This window comes from Chiloscyllium plagiosum, unplaced genomic scaffold (assembly GCF_037043375.1).
Source record: "Chiloscyllium plagiosum isolate Xiang-an unplaced genomic scaffold, Cpla_swu_hap1 HiC_scaffold_30, whole genome shotgun sequence".
In the NCBI taxonomy this organism is placed as follows: Eukaryota; Metazoa; Chordata; class Chondrichthyes; order Orectolobiformes; family Hemiscylliidae; genus Chiloscyllium; species Chiloscyllium plagiosum.
In genome coordinates, this window is record NW_028270168.1 from 45,967,574 (window position 1) to 45,980,714 (window position 13,141).

At 42.6% G+C, this 13,141-nt stretch overlaps 1 protein-coding gene across 2 annotated transcripts in view; it reads right to left on the bottom strand.

Moving 5' to 3' along the window:
• inpp5b (inositol polyphosphate-5-phosphatase B) overlaps positions 1-13,141 on the bottom strand; it is a 182,393-nt gene that overhangs the window by 23,849 nt on the left and 145,403 nt on the right. For both annotated transcript variants that reach the window (XM_087976910.1, XM_043717903.2), the window contains 3 exons: positions 12,904-13,014; positions 9,861-10,026; positions 8,803-9,038 (listed from right to left, as the gene is read on the bottom strand). In XM_087976910.1, the coding sequence (XP_087833036.1) occupies positions 8,803-9,038; positions 9,861-10,026; positions 12,904-13,014 (513 nt within the window). The remainder of the gene's footprint in view (positions 1-8,802; positions 9,039-9,860; positions 10,027-12,903; positions 13,015-13,141) is intronic.

Sequence of the window (13,141 nt, forward strand, 5' to 3'; positions counted from 1 at the left end):
ACATTTTGCAAGGTGTCACCATCTATTTCCCTACAGTCTATATCTTCCATATCCATTTCCATAGTAAATACTGATGCAAAATATTCGTTTATCATTTCCCCCATTTTCCATGACTCCACACAAAGGCCCTCCCCCAAGTCCCTCCTCCCTACCTTTTATCTTAGCCTGCTGGACAAACTTTCCTCATTCCTGAAGAAGGGCTTATGCCCGAAACGTCGATTCTCCTGTTCCCTGGATGCTGCCTGACCTGCTGCGCTTTTCCAGCAACACATTTCCAGCTCTGATCTCCAGCATCTGCAGACCTCATTTTCTCCTCCACACAAAGACAGCCTAGCTGATCTTTGAGGGGCCCTATTCTCTCCCTAGTTACCCTTTTGCTCTTAATGTATTTGTAAAAACCCTTTGGATTCTCCTTAATTCTATTTGCCAAAGCTATCTTTATGTCCCCTCTTTGCCCTCCTGACTTCCCTTTTAAGTATATTCCTAGTTCCTTTATACTCTTCTAAGGATTCACTCGATCTATCCTGTCTATACCTGACATATGCTTCCTTCTTTTTCTTAACCAAACCCTCAATTTCTTTAGTCATCCAGCATTCCCTATACCTACTAGCCTTTCCTTTCACCCTGACAGGAATATACTTTCTCTGGATTCTTGTTATCTTATTTCTGAAGGCTTTCCATTTTCCAGCCGTCCCTTTACCTGTGAACATCTGCCCCAAATCAGCTTTCAAAAGTTCTTGCCTAATACCGTCAAAATTTGCCTTTCTCCAATTTAGAACTTCAACTTTTAGATCTGGTCTATCCTTTTCCATCACTATTTTAAATCTAATAGAATTACGGTCGCTGGCCCCAAAGTGCTCCCCCACTGACACCTCAGTCACCTGCACTGCAATTGTACCAGCCTCCACCACATCCTCTGGCAGCTCATTCCATATATGTACCACCCTCTGCATGAAGAGGTTGCCCTATAAGTCTCTTTTATATCTCTCCCCCTCACCCTAAACCTAAGCCCTCTAGGTGTGGATTGCCCCCAACCCAGGGAAAAGACTTTGTCCATTTACCCTATCCATGCTCATGATTTAATAAACCTATATAAGGTCACCCCTCAGCCTCCGAAGCTCCAGGGAAAACAGCCCCAGCCTAATCAGCCTCTCTCTGTAGCTCAAATCCTCCAACCCTGGCAACATCCTTGTAAATCTTTTCTGAACCCTTTCAAGTTTGACAACATCCTTCTGAAAGGAAGGAGACCAGAACTGCAGGCAACATTCCAAAAGTGGCCTAACCAATGACCTGTACAGCCACAACATGACCTCCCAAATCCTGTTTTCAATACTCTGACCAATAAAGAAAAGCATACCAAATGCCTTCTTCACTATCCTATTTACACACGTCACTATTTTCAAAGAACTATAAACCTGCACTCCGAGGTCTCTTTGTTACAGCAACATTCCCTAGGACCTTACCATTAAGTGTATATCCTGCTAAGATTTTGCTTTTCCAAAATGTAGCACCTCGCATTTATCTAAATTAAACTCTATCGGCACTCCTCAGCCCATTGGCCCATCTGATCAAGATCTTGCTGTACTGTGAGGTAACCTTCTTCGCTGTCCACTACACCTCCAATTTAGGTGTCATCTGCAAACTTACTAACTATAGCCCCTATATTCACATCCAAATCATTTATATAAATGATGAAAAGTAGAGGACCCAGCACTGACCCTTGTGGCACTCCACTGGTCATAGGCCTACAGTCTGACATTACAAAAATTACTATTTTTCAAAAAGTACTATATTGAGTACAAAGTAGTATGAAACACCCTTACCGCCCAATATCACCTTTCTCCTGTAGTTTGTCAACACGGAGGTAAATGGGACTCACTAGCTGTAATACAGGACACTGTGTGATGTGAAACCTCTAGAAGGTAGGTTTTTATACAAAGGCAATTCAATCCAGACTTCTGTTTCTGGCAGTTCTGGAAGTTCCAATTTTACTGCAGTTTGTTTTTATCTTCCTAATTTCTGCCATATAATGCTGACCCATATCTCAGTAATTCAGAAATAAAGCTGTTCAGATGATAGAAGAAACTATTAATATTAATAGATAATACCAAAATAAACCTTTTTCGACTGAATTTTGCTAGCCGTATGTTGATACTGAAGCTGTTGAGTTACCAGCCCACTTGAATCCAGCAGCTCATGACGGCAAGCTACTTTATAAATTGTTGGCCATGCTGCCACCTACCATACGCTGAGGTAGGTCTCTTTTTGGTTGCAGGACTTCCAGGTTGCAAGATTCAGCCCAAAGTTTCTGAATATTTTACTCTGCATCCTCACACTTCCTTTTCCTTTTTTTTCCTGTTTGCCCAAATTAAATCTTAATTCTGAGAAACACAACATAATTTAGCTTTTCCATAACCTCTTTCTTGATGTTTGGCCCTTTGAAACTATACTTACTTCTTTGCCTGACTGTACATTAAACTTACAGGCACTAACCATATTGTGGAAGACCACCTCTGGTGGTCAGGTTTTAGCAAATTAAGGTTCAGGAAGTGAATTATTGGTGTAGCCAGTTAAAAGTCAGACTATTATAATTTCTGAGAGACCAAGATGAAAGCATGCTCTCTGAATTAAAGAAATGAAACTGCAAGAATAACAAAATATCTGGCCCAAGCGTTTCTATAATTATCGTGCTTACAAAGTGCTTTTCATGTCCTAAGAACAACTAAGACACCTCACAATCATTGTGACACTGTTCTCATTTGGCTATAAATTCTGTGTCTTATGATCTTATTCTCCACAACCACCTGATGAAGGAGCAGTGCTCCGAAAGCTAATGTTTCCAAGTAAGCCTGTTGGACCGTAACCTGGTGTTGTGTGATTTTTAATTTTGTCCACCCCAGTCCAACACTGGCACCTCCAAGTCATCACAATTATTAAAGTACTTTTAAAATGCTTTTTGTGTCACTATGTAATGAAATATGTCAGCTGATGTGAAGGGCAAGGACCCGCATAAACCAATCGTAATAAATAATATTATTATTTATAATAAGATATCGACTGCTCCATTCTCCACAATCAAACCATAAAGTTGTGCTCCTTCTCCCAGCTTACAAGCATACACTGAAGTGTAAGGATCTGGTACAGAAAATTGTATAGTGCTGGTCTGAGGTAATGGATGAGCTCCTACGTGACTGCTTTGTGTGGATGGACTGGTACAGGTTCAAGAACACTGTGGCCAATCTAAAAGAGTATCCCACTACCACCACAGACTTCATCATTAAGTGTGTAGAGGACTGCATACTGAAGAAGTTAATCCAAGTGTTCCCCAACCGGAAACCACGGATGAGCCGAAAGAACCTTCCCTACGGAAGTCCAGGTCTGAGGCATTCAAGTCAAGTAACCCTGACCTATACAGGAAATCTAGGTATGGTCTTCACAAAACCATCAGGTACGCCAACAAATAGTACCAGACTAAACTAGGGTCCCAGGTTAACTAGTGAGAGAAAGTGAGGGCTGCAGATGCTGGAGATCAGAGCTGAAAATGTGTTGCTGGAAAAGCGCAACAGGTCAGACAGCATCCAAGGAACAGGAGAATCGACGTTTCGGGCATAAGCCCTTCTTCAGGCTTATGCCCGAAACGTCGATTCTCCTGTTCCTTGGATGCTGCCTGACCTGCTGCGCTTTTCCAGCAACACATTTTCATCCCAGGTTAACTACACAAAGTAGCAGCCTGAAAACAATACATCCCTTCCCATTGGGCTCGATGTATTCTTTGCTTGTTTTGAACAGAAGGTCAGTGAAATGATGTCACCTGCCCTGATGGCCTCAGGTGCACCTGTACCCACAATCACTGCCACAGATGCCAGGTTGACCTTCTTGAGAATGAACCCATGGAAAGCAACTAGCCTGGATAGAGTCCCCAGTCAATGCATCAGATCCTGCACAGATCAACTGGTGGTAGTATATGCAGACAACTTTAACCTCTCCTTACTATGATGTGAGGTTCCCACCTGCTTTAAAAAGGCCACTATCATCCCGGTGCTAAAAACAAAGGCACACATCAACTCCAGCCTCCAAGATTGCCTTGATCCACTACAATTTGCCAACCATTACAAAAGGTCCATGGCATATGCCATCTCCCTGGCTCTACACTCATCCCTGGAACAGCCAGATAACAATCTGTCCCTCAATGTCAGCAAATAAAGGAGTTGACTGCAGGAAGCAGAGTGGAGGACATGGCCCTATCTGTATCAATGGTGTTGAGGTGGAGGTAGTTGAAAGCTTTAAGTTCCTTGGAGTAAATGTCCCCAACTGTCCTGGTCCCTCCATATCAATGTTAAAGTTAAGAAAGAACACAAAATACTTCTACTCCCTCAGAAGGCTAAGGAAATTCAGCAGGTCCCCAGTGACTCTGACCAATTTTTATAGATGAACCATATAAAGCATCCTATCCACATGCATCATAGCTTGGTATGGCAACTGCTCTGTGCAAGACTGCAAAAAATTACACAGCATTGTGAACACAGCCCAGTCCAACATGAAAGACAGCTGACCTTCCATTGACTCCATCTGTACTTACTTCTGTTCGGGAAAGCAGCCAACATCATCAAAGACCCCTCCCAGCCCAATTATACTTTCTCCCACCCTCTTCCCTCAGGCAGAAGATTTAAAAATTTGAAAACACGTACCAATTTAAGAATAGCTGCTTCCTCACTGTTATCAGATTTATGAATGGACTTCTCATATATTAGAGTTGATCTTTGCACCTTCTCTGTAGCTGTAACACTATTTTCTGGATTCTGTTCTATTACCCTGATGTACTTATGTTGTAAGATTTGTCTGGTTAGCACACAAAACAATGCTTTTCACTATTTCTCAGTGTGTGACAATCATAAATCAAATTATGTTATTTATTTTGGCAATGTACTGGTTAAAGATTAAGTGTTAAGAGTGTTATGCTGTTCTTCAAGTAATTATGCAGAATCGTGTCCATCCACCTCAAGGAAGGTTAATGAGTGTCTAACTTTGTTTCATTTCACAAATATACCATATACATTAAAAAAAACTTTATACATAAACATAGTCACTGAAGCAGGAGAAAGTGAGGACTGCAGATGCTGGGGATCAGAACTTAAAAATGTGTTGCTGGAAAAGCGCGGGTCAGGCAGCATCAAAGGAGAAGGAGAATCGACGTTTCGGGCATAAGCCCTTCTTGAAGGGCTTATGCCCGAAACGTCGATTCTCCTTCTCCTTTGATGCTGCCTGACCTGTGCTTTTCCAGCAACACATTTTTAAGCATAGTAACTGAAGCAGCTCAGTTCTGCACAGTCTTTGCATATGGAGAAAAAAACAAATATTAGAATTTTACTTGCCTGACAGTTCCACAAACTCAAAGGCATTTCTGACTTACGCAAGATAGTATTTACATATATTTGAGGCACTGGGAGGGTCCGATAACTGAACAAAGCCCCATTGTACCTTAGCCAAAAGACCTTAGATGGTAGTCATAGAGTCCTTATAGCACAGAGACAGGCCCTTTGGCCCAAACGTGTCCATGCCGACAAAAATGTATATTCACGCTAACCCATCTCCCCACACTTGGTCCATGTCCTTCTAAACACTTCCTATCCATGCATTTGTCCAAATACCTTTGAAATATTGTTAAGGTACCTGCCTCAACTACTTCCATTGGCAGCTCATTCCATATGTGTACCATCCTTTGTAAAAAAATTGCCCCATAGGCCCCCTTTTATTCTTTCCACTCTAACTTTAAACTGACGCCCTCCAGTCCTCAATTCCCCATTCCTGGGAAAAAGATTGAATGCATTAACCCTTTCCATGCCTCTCATGATCTTATATACCTCTGTAAGGTTGCCCCTCAGTCTCCAATGCCCTAAAGAAACAGGCCCTACCTTGTGCAACCTCTCCCTATAACTCAGACCATTGAGTCCTGGCAATATCCTTTTAAATTTCTTCTGCACTCTCTCCAATTTAATAACATCCTTCCTATAACAAAGTGATCAAAACTGAACACAATATTCCAAGTGCAGCCTCATCAACATCCTGTATAGCTGTGTCATAACTTCCCAACTTCTATACTCAAGTGCCCTGATGGATGAAGGCCAGTGTGCCTAAAGACTTCTTCACTGCTCTGTCTACCTGTGACTCTACATTTAGAGAACTGTGAACATGAACTCCAAGATTTCTCTGTTCCAGTACACTCCCAAAGGCCTTACCATTCATCATGAAACTCCTACCTTGATTTGACTTTCCAAAATGCAACACCTCACACTTATTTATATTAAACTTCATTTGCCATTTCTCTGCCCACTTGTTTCTGATAGTCTGCTCAGGGAGCCACCCAACAGGATCCCTCAGTTCCTCCTCGCAGGATCTTGTTGCGATTTCTGATAATCTTCCCTACTGTCCAAAATACCGCCTATTTTAGTGTCATCAGCAAACTTGAAACTTTATTGCTGGAACAGCACAGCAGGTCAGGCAGCATCCAGGGAACAGGAGATTCGACGTTTCGGGCACAGGCCCTTCTTCAGGAATGAGCAGAGAGTGTTCAGCAGGAGAAGATAAAAGGTAGGGAGGAGGGACTTGGAGGAGGGGCGTTGGAAATGTGATAGGTGGAAAGAGGTCAAGGTGAGGGTGATAGGTCGGAGTAGGATGGAGGCGGAGAGGTCAAGAAGAAGACTGCAGGTCAGGAAGGCGGTGCCGAGCTGGAGGGATTCGGCTGAGACAAGGTGGGGGGAGGGGGGATGAAGAAACTGGTGAAGTCCAAGTTCATCCCCTGTGGTTGGAGGGTTCCCAGTCGGAAGATAAGATGCTCCTCCTCCGACCGTCGCGTTGTTGTGGTTTGGCGGTGGATGAGTCCAATGACCTGCATATCCTCGGTGGAGTGGGAGGGGGAGTTGAAATGCTGTGCTACAGGGTGGTTGGGTTGGTTCGTCCGGGTGGCCCAGAGGTGCTCTCTGAATCGCTCCGCAAGTAGGCGGCCTGTCTCCCCAATATAGAGGAGGCCACACCGGCTGCAGCGGATGCAGTAGATGATGTGGGTGGAGGTGCAGGTGAATCTGTGGCGGATATGGAAGTTTCCTCCTCATCAGCAAACTTACCAATCATACCTTGCACATTCTCATCCAAATCATTGACATAGATAACAAACAGTACTGGGCCCAAAACTGACCCCTGAAGCACTCCACTAGTCACAGGCCTCCAGTCCAACAAGCATCCTTCCACTATTACCCTCTGCTTCCTACCAGCAAGCCAATTTTGTATTCAATTTGCTAGCTCACCCTAGATTTTATGTGATCTAACCTTCCAGAGCAGCCTACCATGGGGAACCTTATCAAAGGCCGTACTGAAATCTATATACACTAAGTTTATGGTCCTGCCCTCATCAACCTTCTTGGTCACTTCATTAAAGAACTCTTAACAAAGAGTCAGGTATGATCTCGCACCCACAAAGCCACACTGACTACTCCTAATCAAACCCTGTCTTTCCAAATGTATGTATATCTTATTCCTGAGAATCTTTTCAAATAACTTACCCACTACAGATGTTAGGATTATTGGTCTATAGTTCTCAGGATTTTCTTTGCAGTACTTCTTGAATATTGGCACAACATTCGCTACTCTCCAGTCTTCCGGGACCTCAACCATGGCTAACGATGATGCAAAAATATCAGCCAGAGCCCCCACAATTTCTTCTCTAGCCTCTTGCAGTGGTCTTTCCCAACTTTCCACTAGTGGCAGCTGTCCCAAGTTTTAGTGCGTCCCTCAGCACATAGTCCTTGACTTCGGAATGTGCAACACTGAGTCAAGGTCAATCCCTTGCACAGGAAAACCAACAAATGTTGGGCAGACCAAAGACCGTCTTTCACCAAATTGACGGTCCTCCAGGCGCAGTCTATTTTTGTCTCAGTGTGTCCCAGGGAACAGACTATAGAGCACTGAGTTGTGCATCACAGACTTTATCAGGACGAACATTGCATTTCTCTTCAGACTTCCTTTACAAAGGTATATTCCAGCAGAACATGTGTGACATTCTCTACCTTCCCTCAGCTGCTTTGAGGGCAGTATGCGGTGGCAAAGAGAGTCCAGGCATGCATGAAGGATCTCACACGTTATGCCTTTCTCATCACCAGCCAACCTATGTCTTGGTGCTTGTTGGGAAGTTCTAGTGATGAAGTATTCTGTCAAATGTTTCTGACAGTCTGCTCAGGGAGCCACCCAACAGGATCCCTCTGTTCCTCCTCGCAGGATCTCAAGGACGCTATGGGTGTCCTGATGGACTTGTGGTCAAAGGTGTTTTTCTTTGCAAGTTTCTCCATGAAGGACAGATGACACAGAATGATCCAACTATTTGGAGTGTTTCGCAGTGCTGAGGCCACTCCCATCCTTCACAACACTAAGGATCGGTAGAATCTCAGTACGTAATGACACTTGGTGTTTGTGTACCAAGTTCCTACTCACAGCTTGATGCAGCCACACACAAAGGTGGCCATTAGGATGACAGCGATATTGGGTACATCTTCTCCCCCTTCCTTATCCAGAGCTTTGATGCTCTCAAACAGCATAGCATTCACTCAAGTGAGTGTCATCCAAAAATACATACCCCAATCCTGGAGTACTACTTGACTCAAAAACCTCATGGGTGTGGAAACAACGAGAGCCTATCACAGATATTAAAACAGAGCAAACAAGTAAATATCGTGCCACTTTCCATAACAGTTTTAGAAGCAAAGCGACTTCCATCACTGTAGTTGCTTTAGAATAACAAGCTCATTTTCTCACCAGCTCCTCTATTCTTTCAGGTTTCACTTCTCGGATTGGCTCCTTCATGTAACAAAGTGCTTGTAACGAGGATCCAAAGCAACTTGGGAGGTAATTCCCACAAATGGCCACGAAGTAGTCCTTTCCTCGTTGCAGATGCAAGATTAAAATATCGTCAATGCGGTCGGTTCCCATATTTAATGAGAGTGCAGTAAATTTATTCACATACACTTCTAATTCAATTTCTACTCTTTCCCCTGCAAAGAAATGTAAAACCATGTTGATCAGTTGTTTCAAACCAACCCAAAACCAAATAATCTTCATCTGATTACTACAAGAAATGACTCATTTAATTTGAAGAGAATTTCAAGACAACATTCTTCTGTACCTTTGTAACAAATTGAATTATTGTGGCTGTTATCGACAAAAATTGAATTACAAATATATTTCAACTGAGGAAATTAGGGAACAAGTGCTGATTTGTGACAATGATGAGATAAGTGACTCTTAAGCAACTGTATGTCCAAGGATTGAATGAATTCAATCCTATAATTAAGAAAGGGAACTGTATTTAAAAGTTGAAAAGGAAGATGTTGCAGGCCCATGATTAAGAGCCAGGAAATTGCTGACTGGTTACATCTCTCAAAAGAGTCACCACAGACTAAACATCTTCTTTCTATACTGTATCATTCTAATCTCAACTCTCTCCTTTCTGGATTTCCAGGAAATACGCATGTGCTTTTTTCATATGTTTAATGTGGTAGTCTCACTATTAAGCAACTTATCCTGCCCACGGCATATTACGGCTGTGGAGCTGGTTGTTTTAGTGGAAGCTAATTTCTGGCAATCCCCTTGTAAAATGTAGCCCATGATTTCACACTAATTGTATGTATGATTCATTCTACTGAGTGTGAGAACTTGCCTCATACCCTGCCTTGAAAATCAACGTGAAACAACAACAGGTTAATTCAGTCTGGTACACAGTAGCAAATATTTTTCATTTTTTAAGTTTTTCTCATAAATATGAAATAAAATATGGCTCAACGTTCAAAAGGGATGCATCAAAAGACAGGACTTACCCTCACTCAAAATCCCCTTATTCGGTGTAGCACTGAACCATGGTTTGCAGTACGAAGGCTCATCCAGCTTGGTGATGAATTCAAACTGACAGGGAACTAGTCCAGTGTTTGCAACTGTGAGTGTTTGAACCTGAAGCTGCATGAACTTCACATTCTCAAAATGAAACTGAGAAAAAGAAAACATCACAATATGCTGTAAACAAGAACGGAATCTTATATCATCTTTAGTTTTTGTAAATACTGTATACATGTCTATCAGATTTCATTAAAGTCGTAATGAGACAAAACGAACAGTAAAAACACTAATGTGAAAAGACAATGTTAGTCTTAACCTGCTCCATGCAAGATATCTGATCTCTGGCATCCAAACATTCCAGGGAAAGGTAATATTACCCACCCCAATAGGAAGTGAATCTCATTGTCTTGACAGTCAGGGTATGATCCCCAGAGTGAAATGTATTATGATGTGGAAGAATATGAACTCAGCTCCTCCTTCAACACACGCTTACCCATTCAAGAGTCATTCAGATTTTCAGAAGAGAGAAAACCTGGAAGGTGAGTGGTGTCCATCAACCAGTTTCTTCCTAAAATCTAGGTGGAAAATTGCCAGACTCTCAAAAAATCTGGTTCCTTTGTCTGTTTCCTGTGGTCAATGCTGTTTTTCTCACAGTTCTCCTGAACAACTTTTAAGATACAGTGTAAGACCAGGAGAAATTCCAAGTCAACATTTTACTATTTGCACACTTTTTGTAAACATCAGTGAAACAAATCTGCTTTACTTTTTGTATTTGGACAGCAAATGTGATCAGATTCCAGAATTTATGAAAAATGAACGATCAGGTTTGATGTTGATGGCTCTCCAAGATTCCAGGCTCACGATCCACCTGTTCCAGAGGTGTGCATTAACATCTCTGAACAGGTTGATTAGAAAATGTCTTTATGGGCTCCAGCAGTTCAAGATGGCAGCTCACCACCACTTTCTCAAGGGCATCTCGAATAGGTAATAAATGCTGGACCAGCCAGAAACATCCTGTGAATGAATAAAAATTAAGTGCTGGGCCCTATAAATCATGAATGGTTTGATTTCAGTCCTTGATCTGTCCTATGTCGTAGAGCTCAGTCAAAGAGACTATGGATAAGCTTTAAAGCAGGGGATAGGATTTCAAAATAAGCGGGCTCCTATTTAAGTCAGAAATAAAGAGGAATTGCTTCTTTGAAAGGGTCGCTCATCTTTGGAATTCTCTTCTCCAAAACACAAAGTCTTTGGACATAATAACGGCCAAGTTGGACAAATTTCTGAATAACGAGGATCTCAATGCACGGTGGCTCAGTGATTAGCACTGCTGTCTCACAGCACCGGGGTCCCAGTTTAGATTCCAACCTCGGGCAACTTTTGTCTACTAACTCTATCCATGCCATTCATGATTTTATATATCTCTATAAAAGGTCACCCTCTCAGCCTCCGATGCTCCAGGGAAAACAGCCCAAGTCTATTCAGTCTCCCCTGCAGCTCAAACCCTTCAACCATGGCAATATCCTTATAAGTCTTTTCTGAACCATTTCAAGCTTCACAACATCGTTCCTATACTGGTGCTACATTTCATTAATATATACCTGACTTAATCACAACAGCCACTGATCACTGAAATTACACTCATTGTAACACTTGGAAGAAATAACGTGCAACCTGTTAACTGGCTGCTCACCATGAAGGAGATCTCCATTTGTCAGCTACTATGGTTATGAAGGTTGGACAAAAGGAAGGCCAGCCAGGAAAGCACAGCTGTAATCAGGTTTACAGATGACCGAGGTGGATGGCACGGTGGCACAGTGGTTAGCACTGCTGCCTCACAGCGCCAGAGACCCGGGTTCAATTCCCGCCACAGGCGACTCTGTGTGGAGTTTGCACATTCTCCCAGTGTCTGCGTGGGTTTCCTCTGGGCGCTCTGGTTTCCTCCCACAGTCCAAAGATGTGCAGGTTAGGTGGTTTGGGGGGGGGTTCGTCTTCGGAGGGTCGGTGTGGACTTGTTGGGCTGAAGAGCCTGTTTGCACACTGTAGGTAATCTAATCTAATCAATGATCAAGGTGGAGAGGTTGAAAAGTGGAGTTGAGGCCACAATCAGATCTGCCATAATGGAGGAGCAAACTTGAGGGAGTGGCTTGGTCGTATTTCTTACCTGCCTTATTAGTAAATTCAAAGACACTTCAGTCAAATGCTCAGAATGAGTCCCAAAACCCTCACTTCAGGAGATATCCTCCAACAGCATCTTGGTTTCTCACAAGCAGGTGATTCAGTGCCATTCCGGAAGAATTACATCAAATTCAAAATGCCATAAATCACAGCACGGTGGCTCAGTGGTTAGCACTGCCACCTCACTGCGCCAGGGACCCAGGTTCAATTTCATCCTCAGGCGACTGTCCATGTGGAATTTGCACATTCTCCCAGTGTCTGCGTGTGTTTCCTCCTTGTGCTTCGGTTTCTCCCACAATTCAAAGATGTGGAGGTTAGGTGGATTGGTCATGCTAATTTGCCAGTTGTATCCAGGGATGGGCAAATTAGGTGGGTTAGCCATCAGTATTGCAGGGTTACAAGGTTAGGGAGGGAGGTGGATCTACGTGGGATGCTTTTTGGAGTGTCAACGTGAGCTTGAGGGGCTGAATAGCCTGCTCTCACACTGTTAGCTACTTTAAAGCTAGTCGGCAGTGGTCCATCTCAATTTGGCTGTTCTGATTAAAGAAAAAAAGACTTCAACTATATTTGGCTAGTTAAGTGCAAGTTTGGTGCAAATGAAAAGGGTGATCAAATCTACGATCAAATTTGTTTGGCAGTAACACAAGTTTGTTCGAAGTAACAATATTTAAATGTTACATTGGAAAATTATGATGTCATTAAGTTGTCTACGAAGCCTGCAGTTTCACCTCATGGACAGATCCTTGATTCCTGTAGCAAGCAATTACTGCCCAAGGTGAACTGAAATGACAATTGCACATCATGGTGGATTCAGAAAGATGTATGACTCTAACAGATAACAGAACGTCTTACCTCTGTTTTGGACAAGGATACTGAAGGAATAGAATCATTCTCCATCCTGTCTAAATGACGAACAATATTTTCATATGTCTTTTTGAATAATTCTTCATTGACCACCTTTATCTGTAATTAAAAAAGACTGTGCTTAAGATCCAAACACCAGAAAGTTCTACTTTAAAAGAACCTGGAAATTTGCTTATATCAAAGCAAAACAATGTGCGATACTGAACATCTGATGCGAAAACAAATA